Source organism: Aulostomus chinensis, chromosome 14 (assembly GCF_037954235.1).
Source record: "Aulostomus chinensis isolate RoL2024-O1b breed Wild chromosome 14, RoL_Achi_v1.0, whole genome shotgun sequence".
Lineage (NCBI taxonomy): Eukaryota > Metazoa > Chordata > Actinopteri > Syngnathiformes > Aulostomidae > Aulostomus > Aulostomus chinensis.
The window spans coordinates 19,985,975-20,006,933 of record NC_141333.1 but is presented as its reverse complement, the minus strand read 5'-3'; the positions used below and the strand labels follow the sequence as shown (position 1 = coordinate 20,006,933).

The following is a 20,959-nucleotide window of genomic DNA, read 5'->3' as shown; positions in this document are numbered from 1 at the left end:
AGGAACTTTAATGTTTCAGGAAAATTTCCTTCATTAGAAAACTTTGGTTTACCTGTTGGCTGGCCATGAGACTTTGCCCTGTATCAATACCTGTCTGCTTCATGGTGGGGTTGCTGATTGAAGTTATAACCTGTTGGATAAAAAACTGGGGGTCTGCCGTAAGGCAACGCACTGCAGGAAGACTTTTCTAGGAAATGGGAAAACATGAAGGAAATTATCTCAGTCTAATTCCTTTTTATTTAAATGAGACAGCAACAAAACTCATTTCATCATGGAATTACAAAAGAGCACACGCAAAGCCATCACAACACAATAAAACGGGGAAATTATAGCTAAGCACAGAGTGTTCAATGCAAAGAAACTACACATTCCATAACTGGATTGCTTTGATGAAATACACAAAACTTAGCATGCAAAGATGAGATAGGATTAAACAAGTTGAAGCTTGGGTCTTGAACTTGAAAGGTCGAATTTTTGAGTACTGTACATCCATATTAAGCCACTAAAATTGTGTACTATGCCCAATCTCTTTCTCTACGTTTCAGCCATACATCCGGACTATAACTGTCTCACCCAAAACTAAGCTTTCTCAAACCAATCTCCACAGTGTTAATACTTTCATACACAGGGTTGGCATGGAGAGGGCAAACAGAGCTTTTGCAAAACAACACTCTGAGCTGTTCTATTTGGCAGTACACAAACAGTCAATTTATGATGATTTAAAAGTGAACAGTTTACCATGGTAAATCACTGCTCACCTTTAGAAAAGGCACCAAGCAGGGCTGTGGTGTTGACTTCAGCTCCCGGTAGAGCTCCTCCGTAAACTCTTCTGCCTCAAGCTTCCCTTCCTGCAAGGTGAGTACATTTAAAAGAATTCAGATTTTACCTGGGAAATTATGAACACAAAATGAAAGCACACTTTAACATTCATGCATCCATCCATTTTCTTCCGCTTATCCTGTTAAGGGTGGCAGGGGGGCTGGAGCCTATCCCTGCAGCTTTTAGGCGAGAGGCGGGGTTCAACCTGGATGGATCGCCAGTCCATCGCAGAGCCAACACATACAGACAGACAACCATTCACACTCACAGCCTGTGAAGCCACAACTACGGTCAATTTACAGTATCCAATCAGCCTAGTCCCCATTTCCATGTCTTTGGACTGTGGAAGGAAGCAGGAGTGCTCGGAGGGAACCCACGCAGGCACAGGGAGAACATGGAGACTCACACAGAAAGACCTTGAGCAGGGGCTTGAACCAAAAACCTTCTTGCTGTGAGGCGACAGTAATAACCACTACACCACCGTCCCCCCCTCACTTGAACACATTTATCAAAATGAAATTTTTTAAAAAGATGTCATGGCCAAAACTGATATGTGGGATTCACATTTGTAATCACCTGAACGCTCTAATTGTGATATGGAAGACTAGCCCCATTGCACAGGATGCGATTGGAATGATCACTAAGAGGATTTTAGATATTCTCATGCTTTCACCAGCTTAAAAAAAGGTCTTCTGATTTATTTTCAAACACTGAAAAGAGAGAGTTAAAAAAAATGTTTCATTGTTAAGGAGGTATTAAATCGTAACAATTACTGGTGATGCTGACAGTAATGATTGTATCGCTTGTGCTTGCAAGCATTTTCCCAGCACTGTCTAAAAAAAATGCTGGAATGCAGACCAAAAGTTGAAACAGTTCTTGTGATGGTAGAGTGAAGATGTACCAGTAGCCTCCTGACCAATCCTATGACATTGCTTGCCATATTGACAGACTTGGAACCACTGGCAGCAAGCTTCATCAGAGTGACCAGGAAGTTCTTGCACTTCTTCACACTTTCAAGGGTCTCCTAATAGGAAATGTCAGGACACAAGTGATGTTGAAACAATAAGATGTAAAGTAAACTTGGTAAATTTGCCACCACTGTCCAAAATTTCCAACTTACCCACCAGCTTGAAAACTCGCTCTCTCTTTCTCAAAAAGATTGGCTGACAGAACTGGATGTATCAGTAGTTTGATATCAAACAATAACATACAAAGTTTCATGACAACACATAACAAATGCACTAAGTTAGACTGTTTAAAATATCCTGAGGAAACTGGTTCTCTGGCAGAGCAAACAGCTAACCCTGTTCTTTGATAATGGAGTGTGCTACGAGAAATAGACAATGTAGCACTAGTCGCACTATCAACATGTGAGAATAATTACTGATAGAAAAGGAAAGGTAAATTCTCCCTTATGGCAGTGTGACAAATATGTTCTGGACTATTTTTCCATTTGGTGCAGAAGTTTTATGTGCTGCAGATGTTTATCTTCATAAAAAAAAATTAAAAGTTTCATTGAGGCATGCTCATTTCATTCAAATATTTCATTATCTGAATTTATGACTCCCAAATATAAAAATTGGCATCCGCCTAAAAAAATCTGGTTGTGCAGGCTGAAACTGTATACATGTTAATATGTTATAATAATACTACATGGCAGATACATCTGTAGATGGCAGGTGCTGTCGTAAGTGTACCTCCATGTGCACCTGGCTGAGTGCTGCAATAAAGGTTTTATCTTATCTTCTGTTAAAGTGAAATGTGTTCACAAGCCAACATGTCAAAGCAGGGCCTGATTGGACTTACCTGACTGAATGTAGGTGGTGGCTCCGCCTCAGTTTTTGTTGTGGGCGACTGAAAGCAAGACTGTTTCCCTTGGTCAACCACACCACAGGGGGCCTTGACTACAGCTGGTTTGGGGGTTACACTGATCACCTGAACAATATGCGATGTGACTATCAAAGCAAAACTACAGGAAACAGCACACCAAGCCACAAACACTTGCCAGGCTTTTCTTTTGTGGTCATTTTGTCATTATTTAGTGTAGTGAGGTGGTGGATTGTGAGTTTTTACCTTTACCACTGCTGTCTTCTGGACTGGTGCAGGCTGGAAAGTTGGAGGGGCTGCCATTCTTATCACTGTTGGTTTCTCATTACTTTTACTTCCGGCTGCTGCCGATACCTGATGGCAGTTTCAGACATGTCAACTCGCTGTGAGGAAAGACATCTTAGGCAAGTAAAGACAAATTTATACCAGTTTAGCCAGACAGTCCGTGAGAGCTTTACTCTACTTTTCAAGTTGTATATTCTCTTTAAGCACCTGCCATAATACCCCTATTCCTAGCAGAGAAAGAAATTCAGCAATGGATTTGATACTTTTCAGTCACAGATCAACAATTATATTCTACACTAAAGAGAATTTTACAGCTTCTCTTGAACGGATTATCTGGTTTTCCATTTCTTCTTGAAGCTAAAATATCTATTTGTGTAATGTACCTGTCTTGCTCACGGCTTCTCTTCATTTAAAACAAGCATCTCCTCATTTACATCCAATTTAACTTCACATGAATACAATACCAGACACACACCTGGGGAGGAAGCAGTCTGGGTGCTTGGCCATTGCCAGTTCTTGGTCCCTGATGAGCCTGTGCCAAAGCCTGCTGAGATACAAGCATCAACTGACCACTTTCACTGTGGATCAGCATCGCACCTGCCAACACCAGCCCAAAATCACTTACTAGTCTCCTTCACTGATGACTTGTCATGGAGAACACTAAATGTGAAATATGACTATATGCGTTGGAAGACTAATGTTAGAGACAACACAGTCTGTCTGGTAAATATGAAATGTAAACATATGAATACTAATGAAAATGACACAACTAAAAATAATAGCCTATTGCAGCTCACCTGATGGGATCTGAATACTTGCTGGGAGCTGTGCGGGTGCAATCTGTGTCAATGGAGGGGCAACAGTAACTGGCTGTGGACCACTTGCCCTTGGGACAGTTATCACCACTGTTCTTCCTTGAGAGGAGGTTGGGTTCACAGAGGACCCCTGGTTCAAAACTGGTTTGGTTATATGTGGTAGCCCATTAGTACCCACTCCTCTTGAGGTGGCAGCCTTGGCTACCACCATGACATCAGAGGGGGAAGTCTGAGGCCCTGGGACATGAAGTGTAGAGGAGGGAGGTTGGTGGCCCAGGGCAGCAAAGCTCTGTCTAACAGGGGCAGATATGGTGCCCCCTTTCAAAACCCCAGAAGTAGTTATGGGCCCACATTTGCCTGGTACCTGTAATATCTTCACTTGAACAGAGTTGTTCTGCTTCCTCGATGTCCCACATGACTCCAACTTTTGAGCTTCAATTACCACTTTATTTGTAGGCATTCTGAATTGAGAATATTTCATTTTATTTGTACATAATCCAAAGTTTCATATTTCATAGACTTAATTACACAGACTCTTAGGAAACTAAACACAAAAGATAAACACACACATTAAACCTCATGATGATTTTTCTTTTTCCAGTCCGGCAAACACGAATATTATTCAACACTAACAACTTACATCAGCCAACCAGAAACTTGATAAGAAAGCTGAACATCCCTTAGCTTTGACTTGTATACCGGTGAAACACAATCAAGTTGGATATATTACGTTAGCTACATTAGCCCATTTTTCTAGCTAGGAGAATTGTTTGGTAAATAGGATAGGACAACAGGCGTTCCCATTGTTGAGTGCGCATGTTTATCGAGTTTTAAAGTTCCAGTTGCGATTGTTTGCTCTCTGACGGTACCCTATTACTGACACAATTGGAAGGATAGTTGTATCATACCAAAATTTAAAGGCAACATTGGCTAACTTTACGTGAACATGATTGGCTATGTAATTAACATCGTTAAAGAACTAAAATTGAGCTTAATAATGCAGTCCAAATAGTTTTACCTGTGGGTGGAACAACTTAACTTTTGCACAAAACTGCTAAATGTTTGAAAATCCTGCTACATCCACCAAGTGCACTCCAGAGGAAATCGGGGTCACGACCTCACCTGTTGGACATGTTGCGGTTACACGGCTGTAGGTCCCTCTACTCCCACTCCACTGCTGCGTTCAGGAACAATGGGGCAGCAGATGTAACTGCAGAGATGGCTCGGTAACAATTTTGGGTCTCTTCTTCTTGCAGACTTCAGGGACTTTTAGATCTATGAGATGTAATTTGTACCCGTAGTTTAGAGCTTTTATATTTTTGAATAAGTCTTAAAATATCTGAACTGAGGTAACATCACCGTGTGGCCAATTCCTGTGATAAATAAGCTTCATGAACATTGTGCCATCTCTACTTTGGTGGCAATAAGCAGCCTAAACATAATGTTTCCTCACTCATCAAATGATCAAGGCCAAATTCACTCAGTACACCTGTACCGTTGGCTTTAAAATAATATAATTGTTTAATGGGAAAATTCAAGTTCATCTCAAAATGGCGTTAGCATTCATGGACATTCTATACACAAGGAAAAAAAAGACTGCTGTTAAATTATATCAAGCAGCACACGTTCATAACCAGATGAAATGAAATGAGTTTACCTAAGTGACAAGCAGGTCGGTGATGCTCAGTGAGCAACATGTCAAACAATACATGAAAAGTGTTGGTTACAGAATTACCATGTGGCTAACACTGCAGTTCAGGCAAATCAAACTGGCAGCAGCTATTGGTCACTTGAGGACTGTAAAACAATATTACAACAAAAATCATCAGACACAGAAAAACATTAGCATTCATTTCGAGTTTATTCACTTGATTCACTCGCATTCTGCTCTGGTCCCCCACATACTCTCAACTCTGTCCGTCTGATGTTTAGGACTAAGCAGCTCCTGTACAGCCGGTCTATCAGAGCTTGAAAAAGAATCAGCAAACAAATTATTTGACCGCTTCTTTCACATGCAATGCTTGATTTTGCTACCTTTCCAAAATGAAAGCAATACATACTTTAAACCCCAGAAGTCTCAATCTAGAATGACTTTGTTGTCAGGTGTATTTTTAACTGATGTACGCAGACCTCTCATCATCTATCAGCCTTTCTCTACCTTCGTCCTCCAAGCAGCTGCAGAACTAACTCTTCATCCTCAGCCAGAGAAAGACCAGTATCAAGGGCTGTGTGGTCCTCATCAGGCCGCCTCACTTTCCTCCTCTTCACAGCTGTGAGCTCCACGTCTTCTTCACTGTTGCTGTCACTGCTGCGGTGCCGTTTAACTGGCCTCCCATTATCCCCCTCCTCCTCCTCCTCCCCCTCTGAGCGCTGTTTGTCAGGGTCTGGCAGAGTGTTAAGGTCAAAGTCATTTTCACTGTCACTGGCCAGGTACGCCACCACTTCCTCTTCCTCTTCTATTTTTGATTTCAGTTCATGCTGCTTGCTGGCCTCCCTCCTGGCAGCCTTTGCCTTCTGCCTCTTCTCTCTGTGCTTGGCCTTCACTTTGCGGCTGTACTCCTGCTTGTCAAACTCCTGGTCCTCTTGTCTAAGCCTCTCCTTGGCTTTCTCCACGTTGATACCAGAGACCTCCTCCTCTTCTATCTCTTCACATGCCAATGAGCGCTGGATTGGCGGCCACAGCTGCACAGCGTCTCCTTCTTCATTGAAAGTCACTTTTTTGTTGACCTGGAAGTTTCTCTTTAGAACTTTTTTGGCTTCTTTGAACTTTGTTTCTTTCTGGGTTTTCTTCTTGCCACTGTCAGCAAATTCCTCTGGGCTCTCATTGCTGCCTGTCAAATTAAATATATCCGTCCTTTTGACGGTCAGCAGATCTAAGTCTCTTAGATCATCAACATCCTCACTGCTTTCTGTGTCCAGGAGTATCTTGAACTGACCCTCTCCATTTTCATCACCACTTCCCACTTCATCAGGTGAATCTTCTGAGTCTGCGCTCTCCTGAGGAAGCTCTCCTCTCAGCTGCAACTTAAAGCTGCTCAGCTCTGGTTCTTTTTCAGACTGCTCCTCTGCTTTTTGCCCATCCTTCTCACCTCTCTGGGTCTGAGCTTTATTTAAGAAGCGCACTCTCGGTGCCACAGCCAAGCCCAGAGAGAGCGCATATTCATGAATCTTAAGTTTGAAGACATCAAACACATTTTTATTTTTCATCAAGTAGATGGAACGCAAGTAGGACACAAAACACCTCTGTGCCCGCTCTTTCTGTTCCTTCTCCTGAGCCAAGAAGGCCTCCAGCTTCTGCTGTACATTCTGCAGTTTATCTGGATTAACCTGAAATCAATCAGACAATAATATTAGACAATACACAGCAGGAGGAGTTGGGACACCTTTTCTGAAATTAGCCCACACTTACCTCCATCCACCTCTGTTTGCACTGTATTTCGTCATTACCTTTATATTTATTATTACAAATTGAGTGACTTATTTTTCTTATTATCTGGACATTTTTCTCTAATGTTTCACAAATTTTTCACATTGTTTCTTATATATTTGCACTGAGTACTCACCTGAATCTTAATAATTGGAACTTTCTTCTCCAGCAGCTGTGTGATCATACCCTTCTCCTCTGAAGGCAGTAGCAGCAGCAGTGCCTCTCCCCCCTCTTTGTATCTGGCTGTCCGCCCCACCCTGTGGATGTAGGTGTCTGCATCCTCTGGACAGTCAAACTGCAGCACCCAGTTGACAGCAGGGAAGTCAAGCCCTCTGGCAGCGATGTCAGTGGCAAAGAGCACAGCATTCTGCTTTCTGAGAAAGTCATTGTAGACTTCCACCCTCTTCATCTGCTGCTGCTTCCCATGTAATGCTAGGATCGGTATGCCAGGTCTGAGGCGGCAAAAGGTCCGGAACAAGTACTGCACCTCCTTGCAGCAGGCAAAGAAGACCATGATCTTCTTTTTCAGATGGCTCTTGATGAATGAGTAGAGCATGTTGACCTTCTGGTGGAGCTCACACACCACATAGCTTTGCTCCAGGGTGGCTGGGGTGCTGAATTTGGCCTTCTCATGAACCCACACATACTCCGGGTTTTTGAGGCTGAGCCTTGCCAGGTCTTTGACAGACTTTGTCTGTGTGGCAGAAAATAACAGCGTCTGACGAGACGTTGGGAGGTTCTCCACAATGGCATTGAGTGTATCTGCAAAACCCATGTCTAGAATTCGATCAGCCTCGTCCAGGACCAGCATGTGCAAATTGGAGGCATGGAAGGTGGCCGTCTCATCCATGTGCTGGAGCAGCCGCCCCGGGGTACAGATTACAATGTTGGTGCGATGGATCTTCTCTGACTCACTCTTCAGCTCTTTTCCACCAATAATGAGCCCAGCAGAGAACTCGTGGTTCTTGCCCACCTTGCGGAGGACTTCAAAAGTCTGGTAGGCAAGCTCTCTAGTGGGGGATATGATGAGAGCACCAAGGCCATCCATGGAGCTCCACTGCTGACGATACAGACACTCTAGTACAGGTATGAGGAAGGCTAAAGTCTTCCCAGAGCCAGTTTTGGCAGCACCCAGCACATCCTTTCCTTGTAAAGCAAGGCCGATACTCTGCCTCTGGATCTCAGTGGGCTGTCTGTACTGAGCTTCCTGTAAACCTAATAAAGTTTTCTTTGAAATAGGGAAGTCTGAAAACTTGATAGCCTCGTGGATGTTTATGTCGCTGTACCTGCTAATGAGCTTTTCGATGTACTCCCGTTCGACTTGCCACTCAGGCTTCTTCCTCTGCCGTCCCTCTCGCTTCACTCGTGCTTTCGTCTTGTTGTATTTTTTCTTCCATTTTTCGAAGCTTCTGATGGGGTCCGCGGGATCTCTCACCTTTACGGGTTTAGGTTTCTTTCCCATCTGAGCCTTTTTCTCAAGCATCAACAAAGGGAAAATGATTGAACACGCTTGTGCACTTAACTTTAGATCGGCGTGGTGGACGCTTCCTGATGACGTATTACAGGCGACAGGAAGTGTTTTTTTTTGGGGGGGGGGGTATTTTATTAACAAATATATTAGTCTAATATAGTCCCATACAAATAAATATCGGCATGAACGATTCAGTAGAGACTACTGAAGGTTACTCTTCATGTGTAAAAAAAAGATTCTGGCAATTTGAAACAAAGAGAGCATTTTTGTTCATGCTGGGTGGAGGGGTATCAAACTGCTCAAATAAGTAAATAAATAAGAAACTCAAAATAAATTTTACGTCTAATATTGAATATAAATGTGGACATCAATATGCTGATCAAATGAGACGTATTTTGTCATATGTGTTTGCATTTGTTTCTGCAGTTCTATAATTTTGAATAAATCGTCTGAATAGATATACGTATATACTTCATTTTCTCTTGATTTACCTAACAAGTATAGTTATTTGCTTTTTTCCTTTTTCGTATTATTCCCCTTTTATTTTACTTTCACATTTTAGTTTCAATGTAATGATTTAATCGTTTTTATTTGTATTTTCATTTAATCCTCTATATTTCCCTCCATTTGATTCCCCATATTTGTTATTGTACGTTTGTTTTCTCCTATTGAAATGATATTGAATGATATTTCTCCGTGGAAGACTGAAACGGTCATTTGTTTTCTTTCACATGCCATTTCACTTGGTGGCGCAAGTGCTCCTAACATCTCTTTGCCAGCTGCCAAAACTGCAAAAGAAGAAGAGGTCCACCGATCAAGCTACATGATAAACAACTGTTAGGATAGATTGCTCTGCACGATACAAGTTGAATATCGGTCATTTGAGCATCGCTGACACCCCTGCAGTCCTTATGGTATACAAGGCATGGCAGAGAGACTGGACAATGAGGTAAGAATTGCTTTAACTTGCTTCAAGAAGCACAGTATTTACTAAGGCGAGAAAGAGTACTGTGTAATTTTATTTACTTGTTACATTAATAACTTTTGAAAGACATGTTTAAAATGAACTGTGACATCCAAAAATGAATCGCCTAATGGAGCAGGTTAGGCTTACGTGTCTGGTCGGGTTCTAACTTTTATCATAGCTAGTCATGTTACGTTAGCTAAGCTAGCATGATCTGTTACGCTTTAAAAGACAAGTTTACTCAGTCAGGCAGCAGTAAATTCGTCATTTATTGGGTATATGACCTGTCACCATCTTGCTTGATGATATGCAGATTAGATATCCTCCCGTCTAACCTCACACAAACGTAGAGTTCTCTCTGAAACAACGTTGGAAAAAAAAATGTACATGTCATACTAAAGCAAGCTGGAACATTTTTTATATACTGAATTAGTTATTTATTTTGAAAAAAAAAGTGGAAACCAGATGTGCTTCATGTTATTTGTATAGTAAAATATTTATTTTATTCAGTGTTGCAGTTTCTTTCATCACATGGGCTGATTCAGACGTATTGTTCTGCTTAGAATTTACCTAAATTTATTTATTGTGCAAGTGTTTTATGCATCTGGAAATGAAAATTAAACTACAACCTTAGATATGTATTTTTGCCCAAATGATTACAATAATTCCTTGTCCCTGATTCATTATATATTAGGCTACGCCATCTACTGTAGGGTCATTTAAGAAGTTGAGAACAATTTTATGACCACACAGCTCAGTCTAATTAGAGCTCTGTCAAAACCACTTTCATGTGCTATATATATTTCTCATCACAAGGTTGAGGAGGCTGACCAGATCTACCTGCTGATGAAGGAGGAGTATCGGATCTCTAGGAATGTGCGTCTGGCCTGGTTTCTGGGTAAACTTAATCAAGTCATCTGGCCTGCCTCGAAGCCTGAACTGGCAAGTTTTTTTCTTCTTCTTCTCACTTTCCTGTTTTCATGGAGGCTTGAGGTAGCTGTAAACAGTTATGAATCAACCACCACAGGGGGTAAATATTAGAGTTTGATGAGAAGTAGAGGCTTTATTGTTTATTAGCTATGCACTGAAAGGAACACACAAACTTTTGGGGAAATTTGGTTTCCATCATTTGTAGAAGGCTAGCTGATACCCTTCACTCCTCCCAGGTGTATCACAGAGGTCCAGATACTCACCAAACACCTGACTGCTAGTTAGCTTACCTGCAATAAGCTGTTGCAATACGGGAACATACTCTCAAAAGTCTAATACATTATTATCAAAATGGTCTTTGTTTGCATTTTTAGCACTTGTTGTCAAGCATTGCCATTCAAAAAACAGGAAAATTACAATATGTTGTTATTTTATCAGATATATAATGATGGACTGCTGGTTGTATCACCCTGTTTAAGACTGGATTTAGTTGTAAATTGGTATATTGGTGAAAGTGAAGGGTGACACTGAAAGAAACAACACAATCAGCATATGACCGTAGTAGATTAAATCTTTACAGATATGCAAATTATTGCAATAATTTTGCTCTTGCATCAAAGGTAATATCTATACTTACACCATGTTCTAAGTAAATAAGGTAAAATACTAGCATACTAAAATACTAGCTCCTGGGTCAACAAGGTTCATGTCAGTTGCTAGGGAACTTGGGCACACTTGGACGACACAATACCTATGGCAGCCATCACAGAGACCAACAAGCTGATGCACAGTACGGCAACAGTAATACTGGAGATGCTAGAGTCCAAGCTAGACATGGACATGGAGCATAAGAAACAATACCCTTTATGGAAGAGAAGGATAGAGACCAAAATGAAGGCATCAAGGAAAGAAATTAGCCAGCTAGCAGAGATGCAGCGAGGAAACATGGTGAATACAGGTATGCCCCGGAAATACACCAAGCTTTCCATACCAGAGCTACTTGAAACTGCCAAACAAAGGCGGACAGCTCTGGCTGCCAGACTGAAGAGAAACACCAAAGAGGTAGAGGCTAGGAGAATAAACAAGATGTTCTCCTCTGACTCAGCCAAAGTGTTCTTTCAGTGGCAGGGGAATAACAACCAACCAGGCCCACCAAGAGCTGAGATGGAAAAGTACTGGAAGGGCATATGGGAAAGTAAAGCATCACACGATGCACAATGGCTAGTGGACCAGACAATTGAGTCCAGAAAACTGCAAAAACTTTGTTTTGAATGTGTCCCCAAGTGCAATGGCAAAAAACACATCTATCTATCTATCTATCTATCTATCTATCTATCTATCTATCTATCTATCTATCTATCTGTCTCTGTCTGTCTGTTCTATCCATCTATCTGTTCTATCTAATCTGTCTATTCGTATGTATATGTATATCTATGGAGGGAGGGAGGGAGAGAAATCTATACATATATACAGTATATATATATGTGAGTGTCTGCATATGTATAAAAAATGAAATTGTGTTGATGTAAGGTCATGTTATTTTTTAACAATTTCTCATTTGAATTTACAGAACAATTACTCTGCCATGAAATATATTGTTACTATGATATAACAATGCATTTGCTGCAGTAGCACATTCTGGTGATTTTGACCTTCTCACTGTAATTCTTAGTCACTGATATCATGCTTGTCTTTCACTCATTTACAGCTGAACTCAGAGAATGAATTAGACTTACTGAGCATCTTACCTAAAGGATGGCAGCAAGATTTCTCACCCACCATGTATCCCTATATGTTGATGCCATCTACCCGTGCCACCTTCCTGGCCCGGAGGTACCGTTTTATCATCGAACTGGACCTCAGCCCCTCCACAGGGATTGTGGTAAGATTAAAACAATGAAGAGCAGACCTTGCTTTGTATGATCTTTCTCATGGTGCCGCATATATTCCCCAACAGATTCACTTGTAATAAACATGACAAAATATGTTGGTCCACTACTTTGGCTTATCAATAACTGCCTGCAGAGGAATTTTTTGTGATGGAAAAATTTTCGGACACAAGAAACAGGGTGGAGACTCAGAGATGGCCCACACTGGATACTTTACTGGATATATCCAATACAGATATACAAGGTTCACTGTGAGATGAGGTTGAGTCAGCTCCCCAAGAACTGTCCCACCCTTCGTAAACAGTCATACTAGTCATGTTCAACCAATTTGGAACTACCTACACCAGGGGTGTCCAAACTGGTCCAGTAGGGGCCGGTGTGGCTGCAGGTTTTCATTCCACCCGAGCAAAAGCAACACCTGATTCTACTTAAATCAACTAAGCTGTGTCCACACAGCTCATTTGTTGGATCAGGTGTTGCTTTTGCTCGGTTGGAATGAAAACCTGCAGCCACACAGGCCCTTACTGGACCAGTTTGGACACCCCTGACCTACACAGATGTGACCTTCACATATTCTATACACAGCTATGCATTTAGACAACGCTGGTGCTGTGTCAGCTTTACGATCAGAAAGTGTTCTAAAAACAACTTTACAATTATTAAAGAATTATGGAAGATGCCACATGTACACTTCCAGACCCAGGTCAAGGCCCTCGGGTCGGACCAGCTTTTAAACTTTGTGACAAATAACGTGGAAGAGGTGCAAGAAAGTTAAAACAAAAAATGTCCTTATTACTGCCCAACTTCTTATTTTTCTTTAGATAATGTTTCTAAACCAATCTTCATTTTTCTTTGGAAGATTCTTCACTGGCAATGCATTTCTGATTGCCCTTAAGGTAGCACAAACCTTCTTTGTTGCATCTTGTGTTGAGTAGTTGCCTTTAGTGACTGAAAAAATAATTTTTCATACAATAAATTCTTGCTTGTGTTGTGCATTGCTTTGGACAAAAGCGGTCCGCGAAATGAAATTGTAGAATATCTTTGGTGATTGTGTTAGCAGTATATGCACTTTTGATGTATGTATCCTCTTCAATGAAGAACGCAAAAACACAGTGGTGTAAGAATGAGTACTAAAAACTGGATGCTAGCTGGAATTGTTGAATGTCTTATTTCCTCACCTTAATATCAACTGCTTTTTCAAATTCATGTTAAATTCCTGAAAATGAGCTCAGAGGATCACTATTTAAATGTTTTTTTTTCCTATGGTGTAAAAAATACTAAAATATCGTTGCACTTGTGAATTCCGAAGTGCTTATTTGTCTTTGAAATAGCAGTTTCTAACAAGTGGCTATATGACAAACATTTTCATACCAAAAGCAGTGCAATTATGAAGATAGTTGTCCTTGTAGTCATTTGCACTGTTATGGTTGCTACTAAATAATGCTTAAATACTGACGCAGTTGTTATGACAGTATATGGGGGGGGGATGATTATATGAATTCAGTTTTCAATTCAGTTAAATTTCATTTGAATAGCACCAAATCACAACAAAAGTTCTCTCATGACTCTTTACAGGTAGAGCAGGTCCAGTACCACAGTCCTTCAATGAATTTACACCCAACAATTCTCCATGAACAAGCACATCCTGCAACAGCAGCGACGAAAACCTTCCTTTTAACAGGCAGGAATGTCAGGCAGATCCAGGCTCAGTGGGAATAGCCATCTTCTTTGACTGGTTTGGGGAAGAGAGCAGGAGAGTGGGACAGAGACAAAGACAGATAATGGAGGAAGACAGATACACAGAAGGAAAGAGAGGGACCGAGATAAAGAGGGAGAGGAAGGGGAAGCAAATGATGGACAGGGGGGGATGTGAGCAGGTGGTGCTAAGGATGGCACTTGAGTCTTTTCGTGTCTGTACCCTCCTCTGACTGCACCGGGGATCTGAGAAGTGGGGAAGCCCAAGGCTCCAGAGAAGCTGAGCTAGTAACACGTATGAGAATGATATATGTATGACACATACAGGAGGGCAGAGAGGACAGGGAGTAGGAGAAGGACACCCAGTGCACCATGAGAGATCCCCCAGCAGTCTAAGCCTATAGCAGCATATCTAAGGGCCAGCCTAATCAGCACTAACTCTAAGCTTTATCAAAAAGCTCTTAAATGTAGAGAGGGTGTCTGACTCCACTGAAACTGGGAGATTGTTCCACAGGAGGGGAGCCTGATAGCTTAAGGCTTTGGCTCCCATATTCAAGCTTCAAGTATATCTGGATAAGGGTCTGTGTTTGTTCAGAAATGAGCTTCCTTGTCCTCTCCTACATACCTGGCTGTGAGAGAGTTGTAGCAGTCACTCTTCTAGTTGTCACCAAATGATTGTGTTCACCATAGTTACGATGGGGCTTTTGAGGCTCTGCATCAAATAACTGCCCCTGGTCAGTAAAGTATTTGTACACTGTGTTTCCTTCATGTAAATGGTGAATTGACTCATTTTTTTATAGCATTTTTTGACCTTAGCTGTACTCAAAATTTCTTAAAGTCTTGCCTCATTCCCGTATTGATTACAGTCTGAGCATTGAAGTGTCAGGATGGAAAGTTCACTCTGGTGGAGATATGTGCTCTCCCTCAAGTGTGGTAAGGCATGTTCAGACCAGAGATGTACAAGAAAACAAAACTGAAGGAAAGTTGCAGTAGGGTAAATTGGCCCGCTCGACTTCAGTTGGATGGATTGTCACCTGCAAATCATATTGTGAAATTTGTTACAACAGTCAATCAGCCAGAGAACTTGGGGCAGAGTAGAGCATTTCTGCGATGGTAACTGTGCGCACTGCCTTGTCTAACTGCAGTCGTCACAGACTGACATATTTGAGAACATTGTATCCAACACACAGTGTTTGTGAGTTCCAAATCATCTTGTATGACAATTTGGTCACGTTGTACTTTACAGAGCACAAATTGTTTTTAGTGCATCTTTTGTTTTCTGTTTTGCAGGATGATGGCACAGGGGAGATGATCTTTGATGAGGTGTTTCATGCCTTGTCAAGGTGTCTGGCTGGTCTGGCCCAACCCTTTAAAGTCCCTGGAACAGATCAACTTTTCAAGCCAAAGATTTTCATCACTGTCTTGGTGTATTCGTCCATTATTGGCCTCAGTTCCCACCAGGTTATTCGCTTTTGTTTTATGTTTGCCCGGCTGAGCAACACATTAGCAGCACTAAAAACACTAATTCTGTTTTTGTTTTCTAGACTTTAAATATTCCCGTATTCTGAAAGTTTTCAAAAGGCTTACAGTGAATTATCTTAAACGACTGCCTTACACAGTGTTTTAGTTCCGTTAATCCTCTTCCTCAATGTTCTTTTCAATTGGCACACTTATTAAATGTTGGACTTAAATGTATAAGGATAGAATTCTGAATCCCTTTTTATGTTTTCAGCTTCTTTACTCGAACTCATGTTGTATTTGTTTCCATGTGTTGCATAAAACTGCTGTAGATGTAATTAAAGTCTACTGATGGACCTTAATTTTGCCCTGCAGGTATTGGTACAGGGCTGTCAGCTTGATAGAACAGACCTTGATGAGTTCCTGCATCACATCTATCAGCAGCTCCGAGCAGTGGAGAGCAACATTGCAGAGGTCCTTCATCAGCAGCATGAACAGGCAAGTACATATGAATAATAAAAGCGTTGTATTGTATATTTGAAATATCTTGTTATGATGTTGAAACAACAGATGACGCATAAGTAATGTTAAACTGTAATTTGAATTCTTCCTTTTCAGTATCTTTCCTTTTCTGTCTGTATAAATTGTCAACATCCCCCAGTCTAAAAACACTTCAATTTGGGGGAAAAAAGAAAAAGGAAGTGCAAAAGGAAAAGCCATCAGATTTTGATAAACTGATTGCTCTGCTTAATTACATTACCTGTTCCATACTAGAGAAACCTAGATTTATTTTTTGGCTTGTGATACTCAAGCTTATATCAGTAATAAACCTGCTTAGAAGGTACACCTCCTCCATTCTCCCTCACTGTGTTAGTTGATGAAATTAGCTGATTTCCAATGTTAACATTTACAGTATAAGCTTATGATTTGTGACTTGTTGGTCTTTAATGTAAATGAAAATAGTACAGGATGATGATATGCATTTTATCCATTACCTTTAGTCCATGGAGCTAGTTCAAAGCTCAGGTCTCTTGAACAACAACCTGGATGAGCAGCCTCACGGTAAACAAGGGATTTCCATGGTGTCAGCTGATATGGGACTGGTCAGCATGGTACGCCAGGGTATTCTGGCTCTTCAGTTGCTTCCTCCGAATTCAAGTGCAGGTATGTTTGTCTTAAGACTATGTGATTTTTGTAATCGTACAAGTTTAGTGCCAGCCACGGTGTGTGACATGGATCTGAAATCTTGGGTAAAATATCAATGCAGACTGCACAATGATAACTCCCCCTGAATTGCAGGCTGCAAAGCAAGTCAATCAGCAGCATTTACAGCTGCATTCTTACTGGTTTGTTAGTAGACAGGTTTTAGTAGCAGTCACACAGTGAGCTTGTTCTTTTGATCCCTGGCTGGCAGTGTGTGACATGCTTGATCCACCAGAGCTCCAACTGCCGCCTGCATCACCCCCCCCCCCCCCCCCTTAATCCCCTACTGTTACACCGGCCTGCGCTCCCCTCCCATGAACCAGTCTGCCATCCAGTTCCCCATCAAGCTGGCTTGCTCTCCCTGCCTCCCCTACCAGAAGCTTCCTTCTTCAACTGTTATTAACATTTCCATGTTTCCAACATTCTGTGTTATAAACTGTTTTCTTGTCTGTAACAACATCTACTGCACGTCTGTCCGTCCTGGTGAGGGGTCCCTCCTCTGTTGCTCACCCTGAGGTTTCTCCCATTTTTCCCTGTTAAAAGAGTTTTCTATGGAGTTTTTCCTCAGTCGATGTGAGGCTCTGAGGGCAGAGGATGTTGTTATGATGCCATGTGAAGCCCTTTGAGACAAACTGTTTGTGGAAATGGGCTCGACAAATAAAATTGCCTTGCCTTGCCTTGCCTTCAATACATTTCTTGTCAATCAATATATCTTTGCTCTGTAGGAACGCTGTTACCTACTCCTCAGTTGTCTCATCATGGATTTCATTTTTTGTTGTCAGGACCTGTCTCACGCCATGAGCAAAGTTCCTTGGTTTGAATGGTAGTCCTGTGATGATTACTTGTTTTTTCTTGAGTACTGCTCAAGGTCACCCTATCAGTTTCCCAGCACTGTGATCATCTTTGCCTGTTCAGTGTTCTGACATTTGAGCTGCTTGATTTCACTGAATAGTTCAGTGATGATAGATTGTTATTTCATCTGAGTCGCAATGTCAGATGACACCCCGTTCATTGACTCTGTCAGATCCTCCATGTCCTTCTGTAGTATTTTCATTATCATGCTGGTCTCACCCTGCAGCAGCTCAAGGCTGAAGTTGCATCTGAAAAGATGAAACAATTCAGGCCAGTACGGAACTTCAGGCTTAAAACAGTGGTTGACTGGTTTGTGCGAGAATCCAATATCACCAGAGATTTGGATGGAGACTTACCAACACCCGCTGAGGTTGTGTTGCTCAGTAAGCTGTCTTTGGGAAATGGCTAGGAACCCAACTGTGGCTCCTCCTTTCCCATGAGTTTATAGGTGACGATGGGTCAGAATTATTTCTAATAAGTAGAATTTTATTGTTAAAAATGTTATTATAGTAGTCATTAGTACTCAGGGAAACAGGAATACCTTAATAATGACTCTTTGTCAGTCTGGCTATGGTGCTGAAGAGAAACCTCAGGTTGTTCTTGTTTTCCTCTAGAATTTCTGAGTAATAGGCTGCTTTATTTTTATAGAGGGCTTCCCCAATAGCCAGATTCCATGTGACTCTTCTAGTTCGGAGGCACGCCATATCCTCTCCGGTTTTTGAGTTTTTTTGTTTAAGCTTTCAGGTTTGAGAGTTGTATCATGGTGCTTTTTTCCTTTGTTTCATAGTTTTTTCTTTTTTAAAGGGTAGAGTCCAAAGTTGCACCATTGATAAAATGATCAGTTTGAGAGGCACTAAGGTTGACAACAGGGTCCTCAGGTATAACGACACATGACGGTGAATAAAGTGCCAGTGGGACCACTTCCCTTTCAGATTGATCTTTGCAATGGTTGTTGTCACTCTGGCTTTTATCACAGTCTCATCTCAGATTTGCCATAGATATTTGACATGCTTGATTGGATAAGTGTGAAGGTCTTAGTATAGTCCAGCACCTTTGGACAAAAATGCTGCTAACATCTAACTGTTTTCTGCAATGGGAATGTAAAACACCTTTCATGCCCTGGTCAAATGAACCTGTAGTGGACTCAGGTATTTAGCTCTGGCTCTGAGAACACAAAATCCTGGTGAATGTAGTAATTTATGGCTGGCTTCCAGTCAGTGTGATGTCATGATATCAAATGTGATGCACCAGAAAAAAAGAGAGGCAACTCCTTGTCTTCTCACAATTAGGATGGGAACAATCAGGTTTTTAAGGTGGGTGTACATCATGTACATCCATTTGTGCAGTGGCAGAAGGGTATAGGTCTCATACGACATGCCATCTGATATGCAAAAAGTAATTGCAATAGTACTTGATCATGCTCAAAGTTTAAACTGTTATCAGCATCAAGTAATTAGGGGGTGGGGAGATTAGAAGGTATGGAGATTATTTGACCATATAGACCAGGGGTATTCAATTAAAATTCAGAGAGGTCCAGTGACTAAAATTTCCTCCTAGCAAAGGTCCAAATCTTATATTGTCACTCAAAAATAAAATCAACAATGTAAGGTACACTTCTGTATAATTTATTGTCAAATTTCAAGTGTTTTCAAAGTAATATACTTCTAACATGCTGTTCAGTCTGAACTTGTATGGCTCTTGAATGGAAAACAGTAGACTACAGTTAGGCCTGGGCCATATGGACTAAAAAATAAGATCTCTGATTTTTTTTTTCACAAATAATTCGATTTACAATTTTTTTTTCAATTTTTTCCTGCGTAAGTAAGCTGTTTTTTAGTGGGAGTTTGTCGGTTATAGCGGTCTTGTTCCCCTCACAAAGAGAAGCATTTCTTCCACTCTGCTGGATGCCTCTGTTTTTGATGCTGAAATAAGTTCGTTTTGCTGCTGCCTTTTGTTGCACTGGGCTTCAGACAAACTTTGCAGCGCGCAGACACTTGTTCAACATCTGTCGCCACAAACCCAAACCAGTTCCAAACCACTGACTATACGACTCCTTTCTTAGGAACAAACTACTTACTCTTGTTAGCCGTGTTGCTGCTATGCATGCACAGGAAACAAGGGGGAAGGGTGAGGGGGAAAGCTATGGAAGCTCCTTGGGGACAAAAGGTGCGCCATAGCAAGAAAGATTAAAAAAAAAAAAAAAACTCAAATTTTCTATTTTTTAAATCGTCCGCAACAAAAAAACTTGAATTAATTGATAAAATCGATATATCACCCAGGCCTAACTACAATATTGTTTTCAGGGTAGACCTGTCATACTGTGCTTTCAGTTTGATAATTTTACTTGCCCTGACTGCGGACTTCAAAGGGAACCTTTTCTCATACGACCCATTTTTGGTCTCATAGTGATGATTAATGTTGCCACTTTTCATTAATGCCACAATTTCACAGCATATGAGAAACAAAGGTTCTCAAACAGGATGCAAGCAGAACAAACATGTATTGGTCCTTCCATTCATCTTTAAAAGTTTCGTTTTAACCATCTACTTTCCTTGTTTTTGAGCAAGCCATTTTCTCTCATTTCCTCTCTCTTGCTAGTCCCTGGTGATGAAAGGTAAACAATCGATTTGATTGGCTTGGCTATTGATGACTGTACTGTCGTATTAACTACATTAACTGCGCATGCACGAATGATGTATCTTTTTATTAGTGTTAGAATTTTAACGGGTCCGGACAGAACTGTCACTGGGTCCAGACCCAGACCGCAGTCCACCATTTGGTGATGCCTGATATAGACCATTAAGTGTCTCATATTGAGACAATTAACCTATGTCTGTTCCAGGTATCATTATTATCACCGATGGAGTGACTAGTGTTCCTGATGTAGCAGTGTGTGAAACCCTGCTGAACCAGCTGAGGAGTGGAACCATTGCCTGCTCCTTTGTGCAGGTTTTCATTTTCAATAACTACTAAAATAACTATGTTTTTGGAGGAGGAATTATCTGACTAAACTGATTTTATAATCTTGATCCAGAAATTGTCGTGCTACCTCTTCCTTCCATCATGTCTGTTCCCATCCAGGTGGGTGGTGCATACTCTTATGACTGCAGCTTTGGCTACATCCCCAACATTGAGCTCATGAAGTTCATCTCATTAGCTACATTTGGGTGTTACCTGCCCACCTGCCCTGAACTTGACCTGGAGAGCAAAGAGATGAACGCCTACCACAAGGCCTTCTTAACCTACTCCTTCCTCAAGACTCCTGAATCTATGAACTCAGAATACTTCTGTGGTGAGACAATAACGCACACACGTACTCGTACT

At 41.3% G+C, this 20,959-nt stretch overlaps 3 protein-coding genes across 15 annotated transcripts in view; 1 reads left to right on the top strand and 2 right to left on the bottom strand.

The window, feature by feature from the left end:
* Positions 1 to 4,953, bottom strand: part of LOC147250081 (transcription initiation factor TFIID subunit 4-like) — a 33,212-nt gene extending 28,259 nt beyond the window's left edge. For 3 of the 8 annotated variants that reach the window (XM_086224992.1, XM_086224995.1, XM_086224999.1), the window contains exons 1-7: positions 3,729 to 4,750; positions 3,407 to 3,528; positions 2,893 to 3,000; positions 2,626 to 2,754; positions 1,721 to 1,843; positions 759 to 848; positions 53 to 187 (exon numbers count right to left, since the gene is read on the bottom strand). In XM_086224992.1, coding sequence (XP_086081118.1) covers positions 53 to 187; positions 759 to 848; positions 1,721 to 1,843; positions 2,626 to 2,754; positions 2,893 to 3,000; positions 3,407 to 3,528; positions 3,729 to 4,227 — 1,206 coding nt within the window. In that variant the 5' untranslated portion in view covers positions 4,228 to 4,750. The other 5 variants (XM_086224996.1, XM_086224997.1, XM_086224993.1 and 2 more) reach the window with 5 other exon arrangements.
* A 259-nt stretch (positions 4,954 to 5,212) lies between these two features.
* On the bottom strand, positions 5,213 to 8,733 carry ddx10 (DEAD (Asp-Glu-Ala-Asp) box polypeptide 10). Its single transcript, XM_086223920.1, has 2 exons — positions 7,310 to 8,733; positions 5,213 to 7,073 (listed from the first exon to the last, which is right to left on the bottom strand). The coding sequence occupies exons 1-2, from the start codon at positions 8,654 to 8,656 to the stop codon at positions 5,901 to 5,903; spliced, it is 2,520 nt and encodes an 839-aa protein (XP_086080046.1). The 5' UTR covers positions 8,657 to 8,733; the 3' UTR covers positions 5,213 to 5,900.
* A 678-nt stretch (positions 8,734 to 9,411) lies between these two features.
* szt2 (SZT2 subunit of KICSTOR complex) overlaps positions 9,412 to 20,959 on the top strand; it is a 140,669-nt gene continuing 129,121 nt past the window's right edge. For all 6 annotated transcript variants that reach the window (XM_086224165.1, XM_086224164.1, XM_086224166.1 and 3 more), the window contains exons 1-8: positions 9,412 to 9,593; positions 10,425 to 10,550; positions 12,247 to 12,420; positions 15,413 to 15,583; positions 15,956 to 16,078; positions 16,582 to 16,744; positions 20,478 to 20,584; positions 20,717 to 20,927. In XM_086224165.1, the coding sequence (XP_086080291.1) occupies positions 9,570 to 9,593; positions 10,425 to 10,550; positions 12,247 to 12,420; positions 15,413 to 15,583; positions 15,956 to 16,078; positions 16,582 to 16,744; positions 20,478 to 20,584; positions 20,717 to 20,927 (1,099 nt within the window). In that variant the 5' untranslated portion in view covers positions 9,412 to 9,569. The remainder of the gene's footprint in view (positions 9,594 to 10,424; positions 10,551 to 12,246; positions 12,421 to 15,412; positions 15,584 to 15,955; positions 16,079 to 16,581; positions 16,745 to 20,477; positions 20,585 to 20,716; positions 20,928 to 20,959) is intronic.